Source organism: Orcinus orca, chromosome 11 (genome assembly GCF_937001465.1).
Source record: "Orcinus orca chromosome 11, mOrcOrc1.1, whole genome shotgun sequence".
In the NCBI taxonomy this organism is placed as follows: domain Eukaryota; kingdom Metazoa; phylum Chordata; class Mammalia; order Artiodactyla; family Delphinidae; genus Orcinus; species Orcinus orca.
The window spans coordinates 86,866,777-86,894,019 of record NC_064569.1 but is presented as its reverse complement, the minus strand read 5'-3'; the positions used below and the strand labels follow the sequence as shown (position 1 = coordinate 86,894,019).

The 27,243-nt window shown below is 46.2% G+C and overlaps 1 protein-coding gene across 4 annotated transcripts in view; it reads left to right on the top strand.

Moving 5' to 3' along the window:
* Nucleotides 1–27,243, top strand: part of NUAK1 (NUAK family kinase 1) — a 68,857-nt gene that overhangs the window by 25,496 nt on the left and 16,118 nt on the right. For all 4 annotated transcript variants that reach the window (XM_004269426.3, XM_033427567.2, XM_033427568.2 and 1 more), the window contains exons 2-4: nucleotides 4,161–4,281; nucleotides 19,832–19,983; nucleotides 22,607–22,672. In XM_004269426.3, the coding sequence (XP_004269474.1) occupies nucleotides 4,161–4,281; nucleotides 19,832–19,983; nucleotides 22,607–22,672 (339 nt within the window). The remainder of the gene's footprint in view (nucleotides 1–4,160; nucleotides 4,282–19,831; nucleotides 19,984–22,606; nucleotides 22,673–27,243) is intronic.

Genomic DNA, 27,243 nt, shown 5'->3' with positions numbered 1-27,243 from the left:
CATCCAGCCAGCAAAAGCCTGAGCTTTCATCATACTGCTCTGCTCCCCGTAGCCCTGCCTAGATCCCCGAGCTCTTAACATTCACAATGGCCACTGTGGAAAAGGAAGCCCAGCAGGCTGCAGAGCAGGTAGTTTTGGGTGATTATTCAAAAAAGGAAAAACAACCACTGCAGAAGAGAAGGCTGTTATATTTAGCAAGGGATCGGCATTGGCCGGGCTTTTTGCCTCTTAAACAGTCAGGCACCGCAGGGCAGAATTTGCAGGTCCACAGCCATAAGGTTTAATCATTGAACGATAGGGTGGCCTCATTTATAAGGCACACGGTGATGTCTAGACTTGGGAACACTTAGGAAAGGGGCTGGGCTGTGCGTTGGGCTTAAACACCTGAGTTCCCAGCTTCAATCATTTTGAAGGCAGAGTGAAATCTCTCCAGCGCCTGCAGGAACCAACTGGACTTTTTTTTGGAGGGTGTATGATTTCAGACATTTGGTAACCTCTTCCTGCTGGGCCCTTTCCTTACCTCTGTCTTTCTTTGTAGATGTGGGTGAGGATTGAGGAAAACTGGGGAGGAGGTTTGCTCCATAATATCGGGCATCTCTGTGTATCTCTTTGGTAGCCTTTGGCCACTATTGGAAGGAGAAAGGGGAAATGGTCCTGAGGTTGCTTTTCGGGTTCCAGTTGTTCGTCCTCCTGTCTGGTCTCAGACTCAGGAGCCACGGATGCTCATGTGGGCTCAGCTGTTCTGAGCTTCCAGACATTTCTGATGAGGGTACAATTTAAAGACCCAGGAGAGAGATTCTCCTGCCCTTTTTGCACTTTGGGAACAAATGTGGTCTCCATTCCCTAGACCTTCACTTGCTGCCCCACGAGGAAGCAGGAGGAATTTATGGGGTATTGACTCTGGGTTAAATGTGGCTGACATTTATTAAGCCCTTATCCTGGGCCAGGCATGTTCTAAGCCATTTAATCCTCATAGGGCCCTGTGAGGCAGGTCCTGTATTTTCCTGCTTGACAGATGAGGAAACTGGAGCACAGAGAGGTTTTGCAACCTGCTCAAGATCACACAGCTGGTGAGTGGTTTTAGCCAGGACTCAAGGCCATGTCCTTAACCATCATGCTGCCTCACCGTGTGCTGGCTCAGTTTATCCTTCAACTTCACAAAGGAGGCACTGCATTACGTTACAGAAGCTGCATTTTTAGATCTCATTCTCCTTTTTAAACAACTCTTCAGAAATGTGACAACCGTTTTTAGCTATCTGGCTCCTATGGAAACATCCTGGATTTGGCCTCAGGCTGAATATGCATCAAACAAAGAAGCAGGATAATTTCAGATGGTGTGGGAAAGGTGTAGGGAGAGTATAAGGCCAGGAGTGTCCTTATCAGGTAGAGGGCTCAGGGAAGGCCTCCCTGAGGGACCACGGAGCTGAAGCTTGAATGATAAGGATGTAAAGATCCGAGGTGTGTAAAGCACTTATCACAGTGTCTGTACCATATATTAAGTGCGTCGTGAATGCCGCTATTATTTCTATCCTTATTGCTTTCGTGGTTGGCCATTCATTGGATCTATGACCTTGGGTGAGTCATCTCCCGCTCTTGGGAGTTGAACTGAATGTCTCCCCTCTGGCCTTGACAGTTCTCAGTGATTTCTAGCATTTGTCTCCCACCACGCCTTTGAAATAGGGGGCAGAATGAGCCCTCTTTTACACTTTCAATAGAAGATTCATTGTCGGAAGAGGGAAGCTTTTGTGGAGGGACAACCACCATGGCTATTAACATTTATGGAGCCCTTTTAGTTTCCTCAGTGCAGAGCGGGGTGTGATTAGAATGTGGGCACTTTCCTCTTCACACTGGGCTGGAAACATCCCTCTGGCAAAGACACCGTGGGACCGTTGGCCTCTCGCTCCATGGTTGGGGGGATTGACAAGTCCACTTATTTTCTCAACCCCCGGAATGTCACTACCCTCCCCTGACCTTGGATGGTGAAAGAATTTATTTCTATTGTCATTTGACAATAGGGCCTCCCCAAGGCCAAGTTCAGCCTGCTGTATAATCAAAGGGGTAGTTTCACCACTCGGCCCATCTTTAGTTCCTGGAGGAATGTAGGAGTTGGTCCAAGAGCCACCCACATCCTCCATGGCCTGAGTGCGTTCACTGTCGGCTTCCTCCAGCGCAAGCTCCCAGGATCGCAGGCCCTGCTCAGATAAATTAAAGCCTTCAAGTCGTGTCTTTACATTTGACGTAAGCAAAGGCAGGCATTTCTTGCTGCATCCTGAATGGGGCTGTCGTGAGGGCCTGGGGGAGCTGGGGGGCCTGGCACCCTGGTGAAAGGGGGCCTTGAAGCTGGAAGCTCATTCATCTCTGTGCAGCCTCCTTGTCTCCCCAGACGCGTGGTCCATCCACACTCTAGGGAGGGTGCTACCTGCCCCTGGGTTTACAGCAGGGCGTCCTGTGTTTCCTGTTTGCTTTCCCCATTCCTCAATTGCCCACGTTAAGTAGGATGCCAAAGAAATCCTAAGTCACCTTCTTGACGTGCCTGTCTTGGTGGTGCTGTTTGACTGGAGTGGTCCCTCCGTTTTTGCTCCAGTTCTACTATCACTTCCCTGGTCTGGCCTCTCATCCACCTAATAACATCAACCCCTGCCCCCCTGCCCTTCTTCCCTCCTTCTCCCTTCCCTCTCTATGTACCTGCCTCCCTGCCCACACTCAGTGTTTTCTCAGGCCTGCCACGCGCCAGGCATGGTTTTAAGCGCTGGAGAGAAAGCAGTGAACAAGATCCCCACTAGTGTAGGGTCAGGTAATGAATGACACCAATACTGATTTAATGACAGCTGGGGAAAGGTCTGCAAAGGAGAAATCCGGGGACCTGCTAATTGATTTAACCAGCAAAGAGCAAAATCAAGAATAATAAGAGCTTCCTAAGTCTTGTGGCGTCACAGATGGACTGGTTGTATTTTAGAGACATTTCCGTGTATAGCGCTGCATGGGGATCTGGTGCCCAGTCGGAAACTGCAGATGATCACGGGTGTGAGTGCATTCCTGCTGCAGCCGCCCATGCTTGACCCTGTGATAGGCGAGGTGTGGCCCTGGGCTGCTGCTAACAAGGACTTTTTCCTCCAGAGCCTTTGCAATCTGAGGGGTGGTTTTACTTCCTTTCATCCAGGAAAGGTTGCTAAGGTGAGGGTCGAGGTCACAAAAGGACCAGTTTGGAGTGAACTAAGCAGGCTTTCAGAGCTGGCAGCAAATCGATTGGCAGGTTTCCTTGTTACCCATGGCTAACCCCCTCCGCCAAAGTAGTTTTTGTCCCCCTTAGAGCCAAGGCGGATTAGATTACCAACCAACTTGTTTATGAGCAGAGATGAATTCATTGGCAAACATATTTCTTCCTTATTAGATTCCCATTGTCCTTTAATGTCTTTTTATTTATGTGTTTCTTTTGAGTAATTGCTCTGCGCCTTGGCCCTGGCAACTCTCTGCAGTTTGGATTTGCAGACAACATTGGCACGGAGCTTTTGGAATCAACTGGGGCTGGGCAGGGAGTCTAGCTTAGCTTCCTTGGTTTTACTCTGACTTTTCTCAAGCAGGGCCTTTTGGTCGAATCACTTGCTGTCAAAGGTGCCTTAGTGAGAGGAAGGATGTAGGAAGGATTTGGCTTCTGAGCAATTGCATCAGCATAGCATAAGCCGGAGTCTTAAAACCCAAGGTTTGAGCAGAACTGGCCTTGAGACAGGCCACGCAGTAAAGCCTTTTCTATCCATCACTGCGGCAGCTGCATGGTGGGGCTGAGTGATGCTAATTTCACCTCTCCATGTTTAGTCATCGACACCCTGTAAACCAAGCTCTCCTTTTTTCTTTTTTCAAAGGATCAGGATTCCTAGAGTAAATGAATCTAGCCACGTGAAGCAGCCCTCTGCTTTGTGGAAAAAAAAAAAAAAAAAGCCACCATCCCAAACCCAGGCTGTTAAAACCTGATGTTTTCTGTTGTCTGGAGAAGGGTGTTTTTGCTATAAATGAAAGATGTGACGGGGGTATTTCGAAGCTTTGTTTTGGTTATTGTCGGTTCTGCCAACAAGTAACATCTGTATTTATTTTCCAAACTCTCCCAATGGCTGATTTGCATCTGTTTAGTTCTCTGAGTAACATTTCATTTCCTGACTTTATAGGTTGCTATAAAATCCATTCGTAAGGACAAAATTAAGGATGAACAAGACATGGTTCACATCAGACGAGAGATTGAGATCATGTCATCCCTCAACCATCCTCATATCATCAGTATTTATGAAGGTCAGTGATTTTTTTTTCACCCCCGTATCAGTTACCATTTCTCATACCATGGGGCCTGCCAAGATTTTTAGGTAATTGCCCTTCTGGGCAGGAGCCAAGTATTTTTTCCTCATGATGCAAAAATAGCTGGGTGTTATCTCTTATTTGGTTACCTTGAGTGCAACCAGACACATGTAGCACAGCGCACTTTGGTGATAAAGTAGCTGTGGCTGGTGCCTCCTTCTGTCTTCCCCGTTTCTTGGTGGTTGCTAAGCAACCCACCTTATTGAAAACCACTATGTGAGACAGCCGTGGTTTCTGGAAAATGGCAGTTTTCTGGGTGGCCAAGTAACGGTGGATCTATTGTAAATGTCATTCCCCAAAGCTGATGCTTCAGGGGTGGTGTCATGAGTTATTCAAAGTTAGCCTTTCTGAGTTAGGAATTAACTTCCAGCAGGTCCAAGAAATGCCAAGGAAGAAGAGGGATCTGTTGGTGTGACAGATACTTTGCAAATGCAGTTTGAGTTGTTGGTGTTTATAGAAGGACAGGGAGGGGAAGAGCTTATAAAAGTGCTCATGCTTCAACTCTTTAGTTCCTCATGGGAAGAAATGGAGAGTATAAACTTCCCAGTCTGTCATTTAAAAAAACTATCCTTTAAAAAATTACACAAGCAACATGTGTTTATGGCAGGAATGATTGAAATACAACTGTTAAAATTTTAAAAATAATTTCTGCTCTCTCATTTTGATGAATGGCTCTTTATACATATTTATATTTTTAGTCTACTTTTCTATATCTGTAATGTGGTTTTTATCCAGAGTTAGATCATACTGTTTATACTGGGTTTTAGCTTGATTTTTTTTCATTTTTTATATCATGCATCTCTTCCTATATCAATAAATATTCCACTCTAAGGACATTTTAAAAGGCTTTATAGTGTTCCATTTATGGACATACCATAATTTATTGGATCTATTTTCTTTTGTCAAATATATAAATTGTTTTAAATTTCTGGTTATTATAAACAGGGCTTTAAAGACTCTCCTTGTACATCATGTTTACATTCATTTCTGACTATTTTCTTATGAAAAATCCCTAGTCTTGGATTTACTGAGTCAAAACATTTCTGTAGAATATTTTTTAATATATGGTTGAGTCAGAAAAATAAACCTATTTTTAATTTCTGGTCTGTTCATCATAACTTATACAGTAAGGGCTAAGAGGAAACCAGACGGTGACCCTAAAGTTTTTCTGATATTTCAGTTTTCCTTCTTCTGGTTCCCTGCTGGGTTTTGCTATGCCTTTTCCCCCTGCTATTTCTATTTTGGCTCCTCATGTAGAAGTAAATGCTGGTAATATCTTTTATCTTGATTTTTCTAAAGCTCATTTTTGGGACCCTTGGAGATAGGATTTTTAAGGGGGAAATCTGCATTTATTCAGTCACTTATTCATTCCACAAACATCTCTTGCAGTGGGTCTCAAACTGCAGTCCCTGGACCAGAAGCATCAGCATAAATTGGGATTGTTAGAAATGCAGAGTCCCAGGCCCTGCCCAGGACCTGCCGTAGATATGTAAACAATATATTCTGGGACCAAGGAGGCCCAAGCTTAGAAGTTTTCATGGAAATATATGGCATCCAAGCTGGGCCTTGAAGGAGTTTTTTGGAGGAAGAATTGACAAAAGTAGAATTCCAGGCTGCTAAAACAAATCTGAATATGCCTGGTAATTGGGGGGAATTTCCAGAAGTGAGAAGTGAGTTGAGATACAAAATGCAGGATGAGAGTGAATTTTATTAAATGTGGAGTGTTTTTGCTCTTTGTGTTGCCATGGAAACCTGAAGGCCATCATGCATAGTGTGGACCAGTGTGGGTCACGTGCTCTGTGTGCAGTTCTGTGAGATTTCTTAGCCTAGAGCTGGAGGCTTCTTTACCAGGAAGCAGAGTTTTAATCCAGCATGAAGTTTCCAGTTCTTTATTTGGGAGACAGGTCTGTGGTCACAGAAGTCTGGCATCAAGAAGCCTACTTCTTTACTAGCATCATGCCCTCCTTGACCTTGGGAATCCTTCAGGCTGAATGGGGAACAGGAGTCTGTCCCCCTCCAAGGGAAGGCCAGAGATGAACCTCAATGGAAGAACATCCTATTATCAAGGTCAAGGCCTTAGTCCAGCCCCTGCTGGAGGCTTCAAGAAGAGAAGCCCTTGCTCGTAACTTTAAAGATGGGTATCAGCATGAATTAAAGTTCTTTGGGTGACTAGAAATAACTTTCACCAAGGCCTCAGGTGAGAGCTTGGGCTTCAATTCATAAAACCCTTAGAACTGGCTTTAGGGAGTCGGGGAAGAGCTTGAGTTCTCACACCAGACTTGAGACTTTGAGCAGGATGGTGGGCCTTTCAGTGCCTCAATGACTGCACCTATATTGGGATAACAATTCTACCCCCTCCTAGGGTTTGTCAGTAGGATTAAATGAGATGATACATATACTGGTAAGCTCAAAAAGGTCATTGTCATGAAGACCCCATAATCATCCTAAGTAGTTCTTAATCTGGGCCATTGACAGGATATTTCATGAGTGAGCTACAGGGGGTCTGTAAATCCTCTGAAATTAAGTATGTAACTATGTTGTCTAAGCCACTGGCTACAGATGGATATTAAAATTAATTGAAATAAAAATTCAGCTCCTCAGACACTTTAGCCACATTTCAAGTAGCTCAACGGCCACATTTGGCTAGTGGCTGCCATATTGGACAGCATCGTAGTTGTGGAAACTGAGGCTCTGGAAGGTTCATGACTCCCTGGGTGTGTTTGTTTGCTAGGGCTGCTACCACAGACTGGGTGGCTTAAACAATAGAAATTTATTTTTCCTTGGATTTGGAGGCTTGAAAGTCCAAGACTAAGGTGTCAGTAGAGTTGGTTTCTTCTAAGGCCTCTCTCCTTGGCTTGTAGACTGCCATTTTCTCCCTGCGTCTTCACATCTGTATGTGTCTGTGTCTAAATTTTTCCTTCTTAGAAGGACACTAATCATTTTGGCTTAGGGCCCACCCTAATGACCTCATTTTAACTTGATTACTTCTTTAAAGACTATCTCCAAATAGGATTGCATTCTGAGGAACTAGGTGTTAGGACTTCAACATAGGGTTTTTTGTTTGTTTGGTTTTTGTTTTGCAGTGGGGCTGGGAATATTCAGCTTATAATACTGGGTACGCTGGCTAGTTGGTGGCCCTGGCACACAGGTCTTCTTACCCCACTTGTTTTTTTCCCTCTGCCAGGCCTCAGCCCTGTATTTCTGACCTTGTGTCTTGTTTTGCTGGCTCTGCAGCCCACCACTGTGCCCCAGGCATCCCCCTCAGCCTGGCCTTTTCCCTCCTTTTCAACCCTGGGGTGTGGCAGGGGCAGTGCAGAGGTAGCAATGGTGGTGGGAACTGAGTCTGTGAGTTAATACCCTGGTCCCTCTGTAGCTCACAAAGTGAAACCTTCTCCCTGGAAGCTGATTGGTCGTTTGATGGGCCAATCAGGAGCCTTAGCTGAGTTCAGACATGTGTTAATTTTCTGAGTGAAAAATCAGTGCCCAGGCATCTAATTGGCTGTTTGGACATTAGCTAAGTGAACTTTACAATTTCTTCTTCAACAAGGACCTTTGTGATTTAAAACAGACACACACACACACACATACATCCTAGCAAAAGCAGCAGTAGCAATAACAATAATAGCAGCAACATGACAAAGCAATGATGCGCCTAACCCTGTACGTTTAGGACCTCTGGGGTTTCATGTGGGGAATGCACCATTTTGGACTGTACAATCAGGTGATATTGTAATAACTAGTTCCAGAGGAATAATTCATTCATTAAAAAAACTAAGTGCCCACTACATGCCAGGCCCTGTTCTAGGTACTAGGAATGCAAAGGTGAACAAGGCAGGCTCTGGGCTATGGAGCTGAAATTTAGTGAATAGACAGGCGAACAGATAAGTGACTTTTGAGCTGAGACCTGAATGGAATGAGAAGTGAGCCCTTTGAAGACCTGGGCATTCCAGGCAGAGGGAACAATATGTGCAGATGCTCAGAGGAGGGAAGCAGCTTGTATTGTGAGAAGTGACAGAGGGCCTCTGAGACTGAGGGACTGAATAGGGTGGCAGGAGAGAGGAAATTGGAGAGGGCCATATTTTGACCACATTGGCTAAAGGAAAGAGTATGGATTTTACACCAGGAGTAGGGGGATGCCACTGGTTTTGAGGAAGGAAGTAACATTTTAAAATTAACACTTGAAAGTAATACTAATAATAGCTTGGAGTTATTGAGTGTTTACCCTGTGCTAGGATATGTGTATGTATGATCTCATTTAACCCTTATATCCATGAAAGATGAATTGTTAAGATCCCTATTTTATGGTAAGGAAAATTCAGCTTGTTGGCTAAGTGCATTTTCCAAGGTTATACCAACTACTAGTAACTGGTGGATCTGAGAGTTGAACTTAGCGACACTCTGAAGCTTGTGCTGCTGATACTAACCAGGTATTTGGTGGTCTGCAGCGACCCCTAATTGGGGGCAAGCCTTGTCCTAAACCCTGTGATACAGATAATTCCTGGCCTTCATAGAGGTTACTGTCTTAAATATGTGAGAGTATTAAATCCCAGCTTGGTGGGTATTTTAGAGAATATTTCTGCATACATGTTAGGAAGAAGCTTGGGTCCCCAGTCCAGTAAATTCATAGGTCAAGTGTTTCCTCAGCTGCAGTTCATGGAAATGTAAGTTATTTGTATATTATTCACAGTACCTGCAGGCTCATAAAACCTGCAGCTTCACTGAATCAGTGCTGCTGTTCACCAGATCTCAAAAATAATTCCTCTTAAATGTTTCTTTCCCAAACCAGATCCTGGGGTTACTCTCCTATTGACACGTAGGTGAAGGTGATTGACCCTCAAATTTGTCAACTCTGTGTAAACACACCAACCATAACTGGCTTCTAATGCTAAGTAAATAAAAGAGGATAGACATACACCTTCTAGCGTGTGATGCTATAAGGGTAACCTAATCGAGAGAGAAAAGGAAGAAAGAAATCTCTGGCACCATCTTGGGATGGACCCCTGTTTTCAGTCAAAGGAATTCCATTCTCTCAGCAGGGAGGTAATTGACAATAAGGAAAGAACAGCTGAAAAGGAAGTGCCCCGGAGCTTTCAACTTGGTTTGCCTAGGATGGAAGAGATAAAAACGGTTTTTGCCTGGGGTTCTGATTTCAGGACCCAAGTTCAAACATCAAAGGCACATTGTCTCACCCCCATTTCCCCTTTGGAAGCCCAGGAGACTCAGTCTGCAAAACCACGACCCAGCATCTTGCTGCCCAACACTTCAGGGAAACAGCACAGTCCAGCATGTAAAAGCGAAAAGGTGGGGAGTGGGGAGATTGGACCGTGCCTTCACTTTTATGCTCTTGTGTTTTTTTTGTTCCTGGAAATCTCTTTTCTTGGCCCTGCAAGATTACATCTTCTCTCTCGGCCCTTTTTTACATTGTGATATGCCAGACTGGCCAGCCTTTTCATCACATCCCCTGTCTTAGGTAAGGGTGAGCCTGGCTTTCTGGGGACAAAGTAGGATGGCTATTTGGCATTTGTCAGCTGTGATCTCTTGCCTTTGGGAGAGTCTCTCAAACTTCAAAAACACTGTAGCAAGCAAATGTGTTTCTTTTAATAATCATGTGAGTTTCATGCCCTGGCTCCATGAGCCTTAAACCTGCTGTCCATGAGAAGATGTAAAAGAGTCCATATTCTACTAAATTCTCCGAACTCCTACTGTGGAGACGTTTTGGATGAATTTACTATCAGTTAAAAGCTCCTCCCAGCTTCTTAGAAGTATACATTACAATATGCTTTTTTAAGCTACCTGTGCCTTATGAGATTCCGATAGATCTTTCTGGAAGGGGATCTAGTTCTTGTCTCTTGGTGAAAATCACTGCTTTAAAAATCCAGGCTCTGATGACGGGCATTCCTGCCTTCTCCTCCCTTGCAACTTGTGGCCAGAGGCAATGAGACCAGTGCAAGTTGTTTCCACAGAACTCAGCAGAGGTCCTGGAGTGAGAAACTTTTGCTGCCCCTGGAAGAGAACCCCTTGAGGATGGCAGGATCCCGATAAACTGCCGAATAATACACTTGAGCACGATTCTCAGAGGGTGACCCAGGACCAGAAGCATCAGCATCTCCTGGGCCCCCATCCCAGACCCACTGAATCAGAAACCCTGCAAGTGGACCTGACGTTCTGTGTGATAACCAGCTCTCCAGGTGACTCTGATGCACTCAAGTTTGAGAAGCACCATATTAGAAAAACCCCTGCTCAGTAGGTTAGAAACTAAAGCAGGGCTTCATTGCGAGCGTCAGTGATTTGGAAATACCTACAGTGGAAGCGGTTAACATTTTTCTTCTCTGGCTCAATCCAGAGTTTTCAGGCAGCAGGCAAATCCTGATTTAGGCTCTTTCGAAGCCAAGGGACAGCTGATTTGATCTAACAAGGTCTGTGGGTCACTGATACTACCCCGTGTTCTTATTCATTTGCTTACTTAATCATTCATTCATTCATTCATTCATTTTACGAAGATGTATTGAGCACCTATATGCCAGGTACTGGTCTAGCAGGGTGAATATGTAGGCATTGTCCAAATGGGCTTAGATTTGAATTAATCAATTGCTTTGCCAATTGCTACTGTGTGACCTTGGGGTAGTGACTTACCCCCTCTGAGGCTTGGTTCCCTTAGCTATAAAATGGGGTCAATAGCTAGCTACTTTATAGATAAGATTGTGAGGATTAAGATAATGAATAAAATGGCTAAGCTTGGTCCCAGATACATGCTCAATAAACCATACTGATCATTCTTGATGTGATGTGAGTTAGAGATCTGAGAGGTCCTTTCTGGCTGGAATAGAAACCTCTGTTGGGAGTTGGTAGCAGAGAAGGTTGAGGCCAGATTGTCCATTTCAGTGATTCTGAACTCTGGATGCACATTAGAACCTCATGGGGCATCTGCAAGAAGAAATGCTGATGCCTGGGCCTCACCCCTAGGGATTTCAATTTATTTGGCCAGTCTGAGAAAGATGGGCTTGATCCTCCAACCAGGAGGAAGTGAGCCCTGCTCTAGAAACTTGTCTTGGTCCGATCATTTGTCATCAGTGGATTCCAGAGCAGAACATGTGTCTGGCAGCTGTCACCAGTGAGCCGTGGGCGATACCTTTGGGCTTGGGTTTCCTTCCTCAGCCATTTGGTTGCTGCCCTCATCAGGGACTCAGAGCCCCATGAAACAGTTTGTTGAACTTGGCAAAGTGGTGTATTATGCTTGTGTTTACTCTTCTGAACCCATGGCGAATTGCTGAGCATTTTAACACACTCCCTCTGCTGTCAGATTCACAAGTTCCACATGAAGTCTCTTCAGACTGCATCCAAATGAAGGACCCACCCGTTAATCACACAGCTCCAGAGAGTTTTCTTCACTTATAATCAGACAAACAAGCTCTTGGGCTGTGAATCTGTCCAGTCACGTTTCTAATGAGTTTCCTATGAAGTTAGCTATTTGACCTTCAAGTGTATTATTTTCATTGTTTTCATTTGATTACACCCAAGTCATTTTTCTAGAGGCTGGAGATTAGAAATAAAACAACCCAACACGAATGCTACTCCCTGGCTGTTCTGCCTCGCCCTCTTGGGTTTCCTGGAATTCAATATTTTCTAGTGCCTCAAATAACACCACTAGTACTTGAAGCTGATTTTTAAAGAAAAAAAAAAAAAAAAAAGGAACTGTATTGCCATGTAACTTAGGGTCTTTTGAAATGAACTGGGATGGCTCTGTTAATTTGCCGAGGATGCAAATTAGGAAGGCTCATGGAGTGTAGAAGGGGGGGTCTCTACAGTGACCATACCCTACAGAGGAGATTTGGATATTGAAGGGGGATTGGACTAGATGAACTATAACTTCTAACTTGCAGAGTTTGAGGGTTTTTTGATTTGGGAATTTGTGCTCCGCCCCCTCCAGTGACTTCTGACAGTGGGTTCATCTGGTAGGTACGGCTCCAAGATTGACATCTGTGCTTTGGAACACCACTGGGGACTGAAGAATGGACCGCAGTTAAGAGAACCAGGCTTGCGGAGTCCTTTGATGTCTTTGTGTTAGTTCACTCTTTCCTCTGTTCTCCTACCCCTCTCCCATCCCTCAAGGGCACAAATGCAATCGCAAGTGTGGATTCTGCCAAGGCAGATCCATAATAATCCTGGATTTGAGCCAGGCATGTCTTTGTTTGTTCTTCTTTCTTAAACTAAGATTTGCTGCCTGATAATAACAGCTGACACTTACATGTCTGCTGACTGCTGCGTGCTGGGGTAATCCTCACAAGGAGGATAGAAGCTTCATTTTAACAGATGAAGAAACTGAGGCAACAGAAGGGTTAAGTAACTTGCCAGGGTCACTCAGATGGGTCAATGGCAGGACCTGGATTTGCACCCAGGTAGCCTGGCTTCGGGAGTCAAGCTCTTAAGCTCTGCACTCTGTTGCCCAACGAAGCAGACTAGAATTTAGAGTTGACAAGATGGTCCTGAGCCATACCTCAGGGTCAGGCAGTGGCTAGAGCCAGAGGTGTGATGCCCACAAGTTTGTCTTTTCCACCCTAAGTGATAAGGGTGGGGTGAAACCATATAACAAAGCCACCTGTGGGGATTCTCAGGAGAGGGAGACTAAGGCTGTTTTCACAGAGGGTGGGATTTCTGTCCCTTCACTGTGCAAATTGGGGGAGCATGCTTTTTTCCAGAAGTTCACTGTGGAGGAGGGTGGAGTCCAGTGGTTGGTCCTACATGGCGCCCTGATTCCTTCTCCCACACAGCCCCTCTATCCTGGTCATGTCCCCTGCCCTCCTAGGGTTTGCTATTGGTCTCCCCAGATAGCACTAATAAATGGTACTTGGCCAGCCTTTTTCATCCGCTCTTCCTCGGGCAGCTTATATACTTTCTTTCATTTCGTCTGCCTTCTGTGGAGTCCACTGCTGGCAATGGGTGGCCTTCTTGACTCTGGTTCTCCCTGGGCATGCCAACCGACATCCAGAAAGAGTTTTGGTTTAAGAAAAGACAATGAGTGAACTAAAGAGCCTTTCATTGTCCAAACCAGGAAACACATTGAGTCAACTCTGACCAACTCACTGATGATGGGAGAGCTGCCAGTCTAGGTTGATTTTCTCACTCTCACTGCCCTGGGCTTTCAGACTTAAGGATTAGAGGACCATTTTATGAAGGTCTAAGCCCATGAGGTGTCTGAAGTTTAGTTCTGGGGAGGGAACTCTTAAAGTATGAATCTTGTATTGACTAAATGACCCAATTAGGCTGCAGACAGTTCTTGACAAGGAAAGATCGTTCCATTTCCGAAATGAAAAAGAGAATGACTTTCTGGGAGGATCCTCCTGAACTTTAATAAAAGAGCACCCTGAGGAGTGGAATGGTGCTTCTATCTGAGGGCTTAGGAAAGTAATAAAAATGCTGCTAATGTGAGGAGGCCCTGCCATGGAGCGAATGGCAGCACCCTGGAAGTGATTTAGGAGATGGAGTCGATGGAAGGCAAAGGCATGAAGAGAATTCAGACTGGTCCATCCTAGGCTCTTGGCCTTTCACTTAAAACCAACAGACGAGTCTTCCTCTCTTGAGGTTCCATGTTAAGCAGAAAGAGAGCCTCCATTTTTTATAACCTGCTTCTCATGGAACGTCCTGTTAATTGATTCTCACCCTCTCCCTCCCCAAGCCTATTTTCTTCCTACATGGCCTCGTATTTGGCTCTAAATGACCAGTGGATGGTTGAAATCTCAAGATCTCCTCACTCATCGGCGTCTCTCCCAGGCCAGGCCACTGTTTTTATCGTATGCATTTTCTCAAGTTATACAAGTTGTGTTATTAACCCCAAGGGAGGGAATGGTTAGGAGTTGGGTAATTAGCGTGGTTGTGAAAGCCAGACAATCAGAAGGCAGAACTGGACTGTCAAACTGAACATCTGACGAAATTCAGAATTAATTGGGAGAAGTAGCTGTTACTATATAGCAGCCAATTCCCACTCTCCCTTGAAATGGAAAATAAACAGAAAACAAGAAGAATAATTCAAGTGGGTATCCGGGAAGAAGGCCCTTCTGCGGAACAGTAGAAGCAAAAGGAGAGTTCCACACCTGTTTTCTCTAGGAATCTCCTCAGGCCCACTCAGGCTGCCTCACCCATCGTTCTCGCTGCTCATCTGGGGACTTAAAGTCTATATCCCACAGGTTAGCATTTGATTTATTTTATAAGTACTAGTTTTATACAACTAGATAGCAACTCCTTGAGAACAAAGACCATCTTATGCTACATTTGTATCTCCTTTAACACATAGCAAAATGTTCAGGTAAATGCTTCAGATAGGCTGATAAACAAGCATTGTCAGAAAAGGGAGTGATGTTGGTTCTCCTTAATGAAGGAGAATCTTTACTGAGTATTAGGCAAGGAGAGTAAACCTATGATGGAGGAAAGTGGTGGGGAGTCATGGCGAGAATATAAGCTTTCAAATCAGCCACATTTGGGATCAGATCCTTACTGGTTATCTGCCCAACAGACATGCATACAGAGGAGCATCAAAAGACACACACAAGAATGTTCATAGCAGCATGATTCGTAATGACCCTCACCTGGAAACAACCCAAATGTCTCTCACCAGTAGAATGGATAAGTTAGCATGACACACAAATTGGAGTACTCTACAGCAACGAGGATGGACGATCTCTGACTACATGGAATGGCATGGATTATTCTTACAAATATAATATTGAATGAATGAAGCCAGACGCGAAAGCATATGCTGTATTCTTCCATTTTTAGAAAACTCAAAGTCCAAAACGAATCTATGATATTGGCTTATATACATATCCTAGGGGCGATGGTTAGTGACCGAAGAGGACGTGCGGGGGGGCGCTGGCCACATTGTTTCTAGATCTGAGCGCTGGTCCTCTATTTAGGAAGTAGGGGTGATATTAATGTCTCATAGGATCGTTAGTATTGGATGTGACAATCCATGGCATGCAGTAGTTGCTCAGTAAGTGTGAACTACGGTGATTATGAATCAGCCTTCCAGGAGAGGAGAGATCACTGACTGGGGAGGCTCTTGGGGTGATGTGAGCCCTGCACTCTTTCATGGGTCCAGGATCCTGGCTGCCACCCTGTCCCTTGTTCCATATGTTTATTGTTCTTGGCGATGTTTGGTTGCGTGTCTGTCAAGCCCCTTGGGGGCCTTCAAGGCCTCTGTGTTTCATTCATAGTCTGTTGCTTCTTTCTCTTGTCTTAGTCCCTGGCACCTGTCCCCTCTGGGGGTCCCGCTTACGGCGCTCCTGTTCCCCCCTTCACTCATGTTGCTCCTTCTGCCGGGCTGACCTTTCCTCCGCTTCTCACCCTGGTAAAGATTTCTTCCAGTATCCCCAGCGCCATGCACGTCATGGGTGCTTTGTAAAGTTTTTGTGGCTCTTCTAGAAACCTGGGTCTGCACCACACGGACCTGGCGCCTGCGCTGCGGGCTGACTCAAGTTGAGCTCAGTTTCTATTCAGGGGTTTAATTTTCCTGGGAGGCTTGGCATGTCAAGGGCCATAGTTTTCCCTACCATTCTGGAGCCACCGGGCTTCTGGGTAGAACTGTCTGGCCAAAAGACACAGGCTTTCATTTTTCAGAAAGGAAACCCTTCCCAACTGGTGGAAAATAAGCTTTTGCTTAGTGACTAATAACAAAAACACAGACAAGATTTCTGGGCTTATAAATAACCAGTTGTAAAAGTACCCAAGGGAAGCAGCCCTTTTTGCCAGAAGAATGGCTGTGAGTGTTCCTGTCACCTGGCGGATAGGGACCTCACCGCGGGCAAGGAGTCGTGGGCCAGGGGTGCGGAAGCCGGTCATTCTTCAGGACGAATTCCCAAGGCCTTGCTGTTATACATTATAAATCCTGGGCTATTCTGGAAAAATAATAGCTGATCTCTAAGGTTCTTCCTGCTCGAAAATCCTGTGATTCTGCGGAGCCACAGCATGTTTTAAAGAGTGATGCCGGCCGGGAGAGGAAAGTCATAGGGTTTTGTTTGCCAGAGCTGCCTAAGAGGCAGATGAAGTAATTATGAGAATAGCTCCCATTGACTGAGCAGTGGCCAGGGCACCGTGCTCAGGGTGCTAGGCCCATGAGCTCACTGAATCCCCCATTACCGTGTGAGGAAGTTGTTAGCCTCATTTGACTGATGAAGAGACTGAGGTTCAGAGTGGTTGATGTATATGGATAGCAGTATAGGGGCTAAGAGGGTGGAGTGTGCCATCAGACCGTGGGCCCAGGCCTCGAGCTTGCTTTGTGGCCGTGGCAGTTATTAACCTTGCTGTACCGGGCTTTCTCATCTGTAGAACAGAGATACTCATAGGACCGAAGCCATATGAAATAATGCATGCAAAATGCCATGGGTACAGTGCCTGCACATAGTAGGCCTTCAGTAAATGCTGCTGTTATTAGGAAGGGCTCAGGAAGCTTCATGTATAATACCACATAGCCTCCTGGATGAATCACTGATGCCCCAAGTCTAGAAATGTAGGGCTGCAACCAGGGCCTTGACCCTGACTCCAGCTGCTTCCTGCTGGAGGACTGAGGGGTGGGATCTCAGAGCCAGGCCTGGCCCCGTGGACAGTTCTCTCGCCCGGCTGCCCACCAGCCCTACCAGCAACAGTGAGGCTATCGCCTCGTTCATCCATTGTTTCCCAAACTGGCTCCCAGTTAGTTCAGTAGGAGTACTGCAGTGGCCAAATCGCCCTGCAAAACTCAGAGTTAAAGAAACTAGGTTCTCCAGGGGGTGATCAAGTATTAGCATTTTCCAAATATTTTACCTATGTTTTACCATGGAACCCTTCTTTTCCTCCAGAATGTCTTGTGGGACTAGTGTTCCATGAAACATGCATTAGGAACTGTTCCCCAGCACCCCCTCCAAATGCAGTCAGCAAAGAGGCAGGAGTGAACAGAGGGGAGATCGTTCAGAAGGGGGTGGCCGGGGACGTGAGACAGGTGGACAGGATCAGGCTCTATTTTAGAGGGAGGACCAGAAGGAGTTACTGATGGAGGCTGTTTAGTAAAACATTGGACATATTGAACTGTGTCGAACTGAATTGTGTTTATATCTCCTTGATACCAAGTTAGCCGGTTGGAAAGGGATACATCTGGTCACTGAAACAGTCCTTTGGTCTGCGTGCAGCCGGTGACCCACACCTTCTGAGGGTCACCGAAGGGGCCAGTGGCTTTGACCTCCTTCAAGGATGCGTCAGACTCTTCGGGGGCGTGAGGCTCCTTGTTTATTTCCCTGTCGAAGTACTTTCCCTCTTCCTCCTCTGCCCTGACCCCACTGGTTTTTAAAATTAGAAAACCCACTGCCCTCTCCAGGACCTGTCACTCTTATCATTTTTAGAGGCTGAGCCATGCATCTTGAGGCAGCTTTTCCAGTTTCCAAAGTTTATTGTTAATGAAAAGCGCACAACAGGCTGAAATTCCTGGCAAGAGCCAAAGCTGCAGGGCACACCGAGGCCAGCAGATGCGGGAGCAGCCAATTTTGTTTTTGTTTTCTTTGCGGTACGCGGGCCTCTCACTGTCGTGGCCTCTCCCGTTGCGGAGCACAGGCTCCGGACGCGCAGGCTCAGCGGCCATGGCTCACGGGCATTGCCGCTCCGCGGCATGTGGGATCTTCCCGGACCGGGGCACGAACCCGTGTCCCCTGCATCGGCAGGCGGACTCTCAACCACTGCGCCACCAGGGAAGCCCCCGCTTCGTTTTATTAGAGAGGTTTGGCTTGACTTGAAGGAGCCAAAAAGGAACTGGAGGAGCCTGAGCTTCTAGCAGCCAGTGACAAGGTATGGGAGGACAGGGGACCCAGGCTGAGAGCACGTTCCAGTTCATCGAGTGTGTCTGGCTCAGTGCTAGGCCCTGGGGTCCCATAGTAGTGATACCAACAATAATAACTAACATTATTGAGTGTATGCCATAAGTACAAGCCTCGTTGTAAGCATTTCACATACCTGATATCAATAAACCCTCCCAACAATTCTAGGAAGTACTTACTGATATTATTCACATTTTACCATTGACTAAAGTGTGAGGCACAGAGAGGGTACGCGATTTCCCCAGAGTCACACAGCAAGTAAGAGGGAGGTCTAGGAATCTACTTAGGAGTGTCTGATTCCAAAACTACAGTTTTTACCTCTCCAAGTCCAGGCTCACAGTCCCGGCAGAGGAAATAAATATGTAAATCAGCAAATATATCCACACAGTTCGAAAGTGCTGTGTTGCAAGTATCCATTATGAGAAGTAGAAGGGAGGCAACATGGGCATCAGATTTGAGTTCATCCTTGACTGATGAGTTGGAGTGTCCCTGGCAGGTAAGACAGGTGGGAGTAAAGGCAGAGGGCAGAGCATGGAGGTGGGAAACAGCAGTGTGTTTGTGTGTGATTGGGAGAAACAGTGAACAGTCTGGCATCAGTGGGCACAGGGGGCCTGACAGGCAGTGGAAGAAGCCGACGAGATGGAGGGAGGTAGGCAGGGGTCCTTCAGGGAAGGAGGGTCTTGGGTACCCTACCAACGTTTTTATACCACATCCCTTGGAAGGATGGATTTCAACACAATTATTATTTTGTCTTTGCTCAAAGGATGTCTTTTGGTAAAGCCCCAACTATAAAGCAGATAGCAGTGGAGTGGCTTTGGCTGGGGTGGAGCTGAGGACCTAGAGCCTGTCCTTCATGATCTCCCCTGACCTACCCCCAGGGGCATCTGCCTGGAACTCCTAGGACTCAGTCAAGCAGAGTTTGAGCATTACTGCTAGAGAATATCAGGTTGGGGGAGAGAGAAGCATTGAGTGCCATGTAGTTATTTAGTAGAATGGTCCAGAATGCATTTGTGAAGTTTTGAATTCCCTCATTGAATAAATATGAATTGAGCCCCTTTGCCAAAAGGCATTGAGTGCTGGGGATACGTCAGTGAATGAAATAAACCAACCCTCATTTAGATGCTAGTGAGGTAGACAGAATAAATGCACAGACTAGATATGTAACAGGGCTAAAAGGGGTCCGTAGGACATGTAGGACCTGGTGGCCACATTTGGAACTTCGGGTTTTATTTTGAGTGAAATGGAAAGTCTGGAAGGTTTTGAGCAAAGAGACGACAAGTTTCGCCACCCGTTTTGGGGTCTGGGTAGCTGGTCCATATCAAATGGTTAATAAATGGTAGTCGTGTTTGTTGTTCCCCATCTACAGGGAGGCAGTTCTGGTGGGAGGCTCTTGTGGGAAATGAACCTGGTAAAGGGAGTAGTGGGGTCCTCAGAAGAGAGAGGCACATTCCCCGTGATATTACAGACGCAAGTCCAGTAACAGCAGCGATGGTGTCATTGCCCACCTGGCTGGGAAACTTGCCCATCTCCTCGTGACGCTGTGGACTGATTTGTTTGTCCAGCGACATCTCTGTTGTCCCCTCTCGCACGGTCTGTAGTTATTAGCGAGCTTGTCAGTTAAACAGGGTGTTTGTGTATCGCCGTTCCTCCCGCAGTGTTCGAGAACAAAGATAAGATTGTGATCATCATGGAGTACGCCAGCAAAGGGGAGCTGTATGACTACATCAGCGAGCGGCGGCGCCTTAGTGAGAGGGAGACCAGACACTTCTTCCGGCAGATCGTCTCCGCCGTGCACCATTGTCACAAGGTACGGCCGGCCCTACCACAGCTTTGCTCACAGACAGCTTTCATGGCATCACGTGATTCTGTTCATATTATGAAGGGGACATCTGTTCATAGTAGTATGTATGGAGAATTCATAAGCCAGAAAGAAGAAAATCACCGTCACCCAGAATCCAGGGATAACCCACTATTGACATTTTTGTTTGTTGTTTTCCAATCTTATTCCCCCTGCTCCTCACATCTATTTTTCATTCAAATTTTTAATTTTGAATCATTTTAGATTTACAGCAGAGTTTCCAAGATAGCACAGAGAGTTCCCATGCACCTCTCACTCAGTTTACCCTAATGCTAACATCTTACAGGACTGTAGGACACTTGCTAAAATGGAGACACCCACATTCATTTATTGCTATTAACAAAACTCCAGATTTTACTCGGATTTCGTGAGTTTTACACCAGTGACCTTTCTCCCTTCCAGGATGCAATCCATATGCAATCAATGTGGTGCACATTGCATGTATTCTTACATTTCTGTCCTGCTTTTTCACTTAGGATTTTAATCTAAACATTTTCCTATGTTACTGAAAAGTCTCTGGAATGATTGATTGTTGGACACTTAGGCTGGTTCTAATTTCTGGTTATTAGAAATAGCGATTGACGTCTTTGTACATTAACCTTTTTTCTCTCATTTGAATAATTTACTTAAGAGAAATTCCAGAAGTGCAATTAGCGGGCCATAGGTTCTGAACCTTTCTATGCCCTGGTTTCTTTTCCTTGCATAGGTTATATACACAGAGGTTACATACACACATGTACAATTTTATTGCAACACAACTAATGGGATGTGCTCTTAATCCAGCCAGTTTAGCTACCCTTGGTCTCTGGAGAAGGGAATGAAGTACACAGATAGTTCCAAGCCATACTTCAACAAATGATTATTTATCATTTTAGTCCTGATTTCCATCCCATTCATACTTTGCACACCTGGAACAGTCCTTCACTTTGAGGACAGTAGTGACTTGAATCCAACATGCCGTCCAAAATAGAGTCAGCTTCTTCATTTGAATGCTTGCAGCACGGGGCCTTCTGGTTTGTCAAATACGCTGGTTAACTGAGAACGACTCTGGAATGATCATCTTCTACTTACTTACAATCTAAAACCCTTAACCCATGTGGACATTATTTAACTTCTCTCTGCTGACTCAAAAGGCACTGATGATTCAGATCGCACAGTGTTTTGTATTTTATCATCAGGAGTCATCATAAAGCACCACAGATCCTGTTTTCATTATTTGAAGGGTGTGAAACTTGGCTTTTGTATGAATGGGGCTTTAGTATGCTCATTCCATCTTATGAAAACTGGGAATGCAACAGTGTAAACCAAACTACTCCCAATATTTAAAATTAAACAAAATCAGCTACCTTGCATTCCGTATCTTTCCTCCAGGAGCCCTGGTTTGTGCATTTCTGAATCCCTGAAGGTTTGGGTTAGAAAGAGTGGTAGAAATACATGTTTTCACCTCTCCAGTCTCAGTGTCTTTAGAGATACTAGGAACTGTGAAATAGAAAGGAAAATAAGCAATAAAGTACTAGCTGTGAACATGCAGATTCTGAACTAAAGAAATCCTGAATGAAAGACAAAGAATTCCTAGCCAGTTGGTTTTCTTGAAAGGGCAGCTTCACTTGCCAAGGTCCTTTATGCTGAATGATGTTAAAAACGTCCTCCCAAAAGAAAAAAGAAAAAAAAAAAAAAAAAAAAAACGTCCTCCCAGCCCCAATAGCTGGTTCTTTCAGTGCCTCTTCCCCTGCTCACCCATCCCCTTAAAAGATCACTGGGTTTTGAAAAGCATTGAGCAGGACAGTTGTTACTGCTGTATAGACCAGCAGCCTGGTGGTTAAGGGCTTCTTTTCACCATTCAGCTGGCTGTCTGCCTGCTTGTCACTGGGCTCCCCTGCCAGCTTTGCCAGCATTTGCTTGAATGGAAAGGTCCCACCGTATGGCGGCAGCTTGCTTTGGTCTCAGTGGCCTCTCCCACCTTCACCGTTCACTCCACACTGAGTCTTGCCCAGCAGAGAGGAACCTTGCCTCCAGCTGCTTAGGAAATAACCCTTGGGAATGCTTCTGTTATCCTCAGGACAGATCTGCATGGTTTCCTGGGTCAGAACGGATTGAGCCAGGCACTGGGGAGACAGGTAGACAGACAAGACAAGCAAGGTCTGTGGGCCCCACATTCTGAGTCCCCAGCAGAGAAATCTGCTGCTTCCCTGGGAATCGCATCACAGACAGACAATGTTTGCCACTGCCTGGGACTATACGGCTTTCACACAGTGGAATTACATTCCGACAAAGAATCCCCCCCGCTGTTTTACAGGCTCTGGGGGAGAATGGATTCCTGTCATTTTTCCCTTAACCACACAGCAAGTGACTAATGCTCTCCTGTCGCTGGTGCTGTGCTGGTCGCTGGCAGGGAGCTTCATGACAGTGAGAGAGGCCCTGAAGGATGAGGGTGAAGACCACCGGCGCTGACGCATTTCTTTAATCTGTCAAAGATTTCCCTTTGCTCACTCTCCTCCTTCCTCCCCCTCTCCCACTTTCTCTCTCATCCCAACTGCTCCCATTCAATTCCCTGCCTGTCTTCTCATTTCAGAATGGTGTGGTCCACCGGGACTTGAAGCTGGAAAATATACTGCTCGATGACAACTGTAATATTAAGGTAAAGCTCTTGCCTCATTGATTGATATGCCAGACCTGGGGATTACAGCTGGTTGAAGGCTTACACTCTGCTCCAAGCTGCAGCCTACGAATAAGGCGGCCACTTCCTTCCCAGCAGGCGGGTGGGGAGAATCACTGTGTTTGAGCCCTCAGTTCAGTTCCAGTGGTTGAATTCTCTCAACAAGCATTTATCGATCTCCAACTACATGCCAGACATTGTCCTAAAAGTTGACTAGAATACAGTCCCTGTCCTCGGGAAGCTCATAGTCTGTAATTAGCACCATCAAAATACTTAACAACAATAACCTAGTGCGTTTGTGTTTCATAGCATCTTTGCCCGATATCACTTAAATTCAATCTTCACAGCAATCATGAGATAGATATTGTTATTTACATCATTTCACAGATAGGGAAACTGAGGCACAGAGACGTTAAGTAACTTTCCTGAGATAACACAGTGGTAGGTAGTGGAGTTGGGGTTTGAGCCCCTGTCTCTCTGACCCACTGATCCCAAGTTTGAACCATCCTGCTGGAATTTGCCCGCAGGCCCGCAATTTATTATCTGTCCCTGCCACTTCTCTGTCACTTCCACCCCCTGTCTCCTCACCCGCCCCCCGTCAGCTGTGGAACTGGGAAGCCGACTGAAATGGTGGCGGTGGTGGCTTTTGGGAAAGAACATGCCAGCAAGTGATGGGGTTGACTCTCACGGGGAGTATTAATGCGGGCTGCTGACGGAGCTAGAGAAAGCTCTCCTGGCCGACAGGGTTCAAGTGCCCCCTGCAGAGCACTCCGAATGGCCTTTTGATCATGGCTGCAAAGTAAGCAAATACGGTTTCAAAATAAACTGGAGCTTGCCGCATGGGTTTCATTATGAAATGGCCTTAGTACTCCCAGCACCAGGGGTCCCTCTCATTGGCCGCCGGTGACGTTAGTGCCTCATCCCTGGTCCCTGGACCAAGCATGGGAGTGACCTTGCATCATCCCCTTTTTTTGTTGTTGTTGCTTTCCGTTGAGGGAGTGCATCACAGGGAGGTGTTTCCTTGCTGGGACGGTTGGAGTTGCTTTGGTGTTTGCATTCTGGTTGCAGATCACGGTGGCAACCATTAGTCACCATCGTCCTTTGAGAGGCCCCTGGAAGCCACATGCGGGTGACCTCTTGTTTTTTTGTGAGAGGTTGACCGTGATCACATATTTCTCCGTAGCCCACAGAATAAGGAGGAAACAGTCGGTCCAATTAGTCTTTCTAGGAACAGGAAGTGAAATCTCAGGGTCTCTCCGTTTCTGGCAAAGTGGTTGGATTATTCCAGAAGGAGCAGTGGCTGCAGAGTTAGAAAATTCCATCCTGTGTGGTTTACTAGCTGTTTGACATCGGGAGAGCCACTTAAAACCCTGTTTCCTCAGCCATAAAATGGGGAGAGGGTAATGCCGACGGGCTTGTTTTGAGGACTGAACAAGATGCTCTGCCTCTGGCTTTGTCTAAGCACAGTGCAGTGAGTCAAGGTTAAGAGCAGTGGCTTTGGAGTTGCGTGGCCTGGGTTTGAGGTGCAGCCCTGCCCCTTACGAACGGCAGTGTTTTAGATTAATTATTCACATATCTAAGCCTCAGTTTCCACATCTGTCTAGTAAGGATGCCAGCCCTGGACAGTCAGTGACAAACGTGAGGATTTTAGACAATATGTGGTCAATGCACTTAGCACTCACCTATTAATATCCAAGGCCCCAGCTGACAAGGCTGGCCATTGGGGAGGGCGTTGAACAGGAAGTGAGCTCTCTGAAGGCGCTGGGGCGCGGTGGTCAGGCCACGGCTAGAGAATTGGGTTCTGGTCTGAGGGGCACATTCTAAGGGTTTGTATCATCCACCCTGGTAACTTTCTCTGCAGAGTCTTCCTGCCACCTGCCCCTGAGCTCTCAAGACGAAATGTGGTCTTTACAAGGCCTGGAATGTGAGCCTCTCACTTGGGGATCGGGTTCTGTGGTACAGCTTGACCTCATGGTCCCATGATGTAGTCCCAGAAGTGATAAGGCACATAGCTTCCTACAGAGTCATAGAATTCCCCGATGGAAGAGAAGAATGGTCACCATTCTGAAAGCAATTGTGCGGGGAACAATGGGCAGGAGCCTGGGAGAACGGCTCATTTGCATAAAGCAAAAGGGCAATGATGGGGGCCTCCCAGCTCCCAGGACCAAGTCCTTCATCCCGGGGTCCCTAACCATTAGGTAGGGAAATAACAGATACATAGAACATTATAAAAAGTAAGGTTTTTTCCTTAGGATTCTGAATCCTTAAGAATGTCTACTCCTGGCGTTTACCAAGGTAAAACACACACACACACACACATACACACACACACACACACACACACACACACACACACACACACACACAAACCTCCCCTTTCTCTGACGCTGTTCCTTCCTTCTGCTTGTTCAAGGAATCCTACGAGGATCTGAGAATCCTAGAGCTTGAAAGAACCTTGAGGGTCATTTTCCAACCCCTTGTTTTCATGATTATGGCCCAGAAAGTCTAAGTGATGTGCCTGCCCAAGGTCGTACACAATGAATCAGTATGTCATTGTGTCTTTGTTTCCTTGGAATGCGGCACAATGCTTGTCACACGCCGTAAGTCGGTACTCTAAGCTATTCGATTCTGGAGTGAAGGGGTGACAGCCAGGATTAGAACTCACATGTTTGACTTCCAGGCAGATTCTCTTTATATCGTCTTACACCCACTTCCAAAGTTTTTGAAAATGTGTTTCAGCTGCTGTTGATCTGTCTTCCGGCTGCATATGCTCAACTCTTCCTGACTCAGCATTTTGCTGGAAACATACTTAGAAAGGGCACTCGTAGCAAAGGCAGGCAGACACATGGCCACAAGCTGGCCTCCATGCTCAAGAGAGTCCATGTCATCAGTGTCTGCACCGGGGGACCACTGACCCTGAAGGCCTGTTACCAACCAGCAGAGTATGAGCAGTGAGGTGCTTCTCAAAATGTGGGTCCATGTTGCATATCTCGAGGGTGGAGGGCTTTTGCCCAGAAGACGTATAAAAATGCTACTGGTCGAAACTTGTCGCTGCAGTTTTGGTGTGAGCCATGGCTCTTGTTCCTCTCCCCTTCCCTGCCTGATGTTGATTTGCAAAGAGCGCATCTGGCACTGGGAATTATTTTTCTGGCCACTGCGCGAGGGTGTGGCCTCTAAAAATATTCACACAGTCGGTCGGCAGAAAGAATGAGAGCAATGTGCTTCTTTGGGTTGCATTCCGTACTTTGCGGAGAAGCATGTCTACTAAAATAGACACCCAGCACAGCATTAATTTGCAATTAATAAAAATGGGCCAGATTCACATCCCACTCTCTGGGAGAATGGAATGCTGACAATTCCCATAGACAGCTCCTGTAAAAGTGCCTGACAATGAGAAGAGGGCCAGGCACCAGGGTCAGCAGACCTCCACAAAGAGGGCTGGGAATTTGGTGAGCTCCCAGGGCTCAGAGTAGAGGGACACAGGGGAAATGGCCCGTTGCCCCTGATGACAATGGAAATGCCTGCTGCTGTGGATAAGAAGAGCAGCTTTGAATGGCCAGGGCTAAGTCAAGATGGAAACCCCGAGGCTTAACGAGACCAAGAAGGGCAGCTCAGGGTACGGGCCTCTGGGCTTTGATTATATGAATGTGAGGATGCTGCATTCATGCATTAATGAATCCATTCATCTGTTTGTTCATTTGTCCACTTATGTGTACGTGCGTGTGTACATACATATCCACGAATGCCTGCATTCACTCTTCCATTCCTGCACTTATCCATTCAGCAAATTGAATACCTCCCATGAGCACTATTTATTTGACCACAAATATTTACTAAGTTCCTACGGTGTACCTGGCATGGTGCTGGATGCTGGGAATTTAATAGTGAACCAGATGGCCAGGTCCTTGTCTTCTTGGAGCTCAGAATCTAGCTGTTGTTAAACCAGCAGAAATAATGAGCCATGAGAAGGATACAGAGGTGAATGAGGAGGGTAAGGTACCTGTCCTAATGGACTTAGAATTCCGGTTGGGGACACAAGCAATAAACAAATACGTAGTGTAATTCTCTGGAGGTGATGAAAATCCATGCGGGATGAGTATGGGGAATGACAGGTGTTATTTGAGCTATAGGGGGCAGGGGGTGGGGGGCAGTCAGAGAAGCTCCCTTGCCTAGGACACAACTCCTCAAATCCACTAGACTTTTTGGCCTTTGCACACACAGTTGCCTCTGCCTGGAATGCTCTTCCTAGTGCTCTTTTCCTACCCCTCCTTAGAGTTTCAGCTTGAAGGCCTCTTCTTCCAGGAAGCCTTCCCTGATCCTCATCTCTTAGGCCCAGGTGACTCTGCTGTGTGCCTCATAGTCCCTTTGTAATCTGTCGTGGAAGTGCTGAGGAGGAAGTGGTGGGTCTGAACTATGGGCAGATCAGAAAGCTTTTGCCGAGGCAGTGGCAATTGAACTGGGTTTTGAAGGATGGCTAGGAGTTTGATAGAAAGGGATGTGATGATGGGCTTCCAAGGGGAAGGAGCAGCAAGCACAGGAGCAGGGCAGGGCAT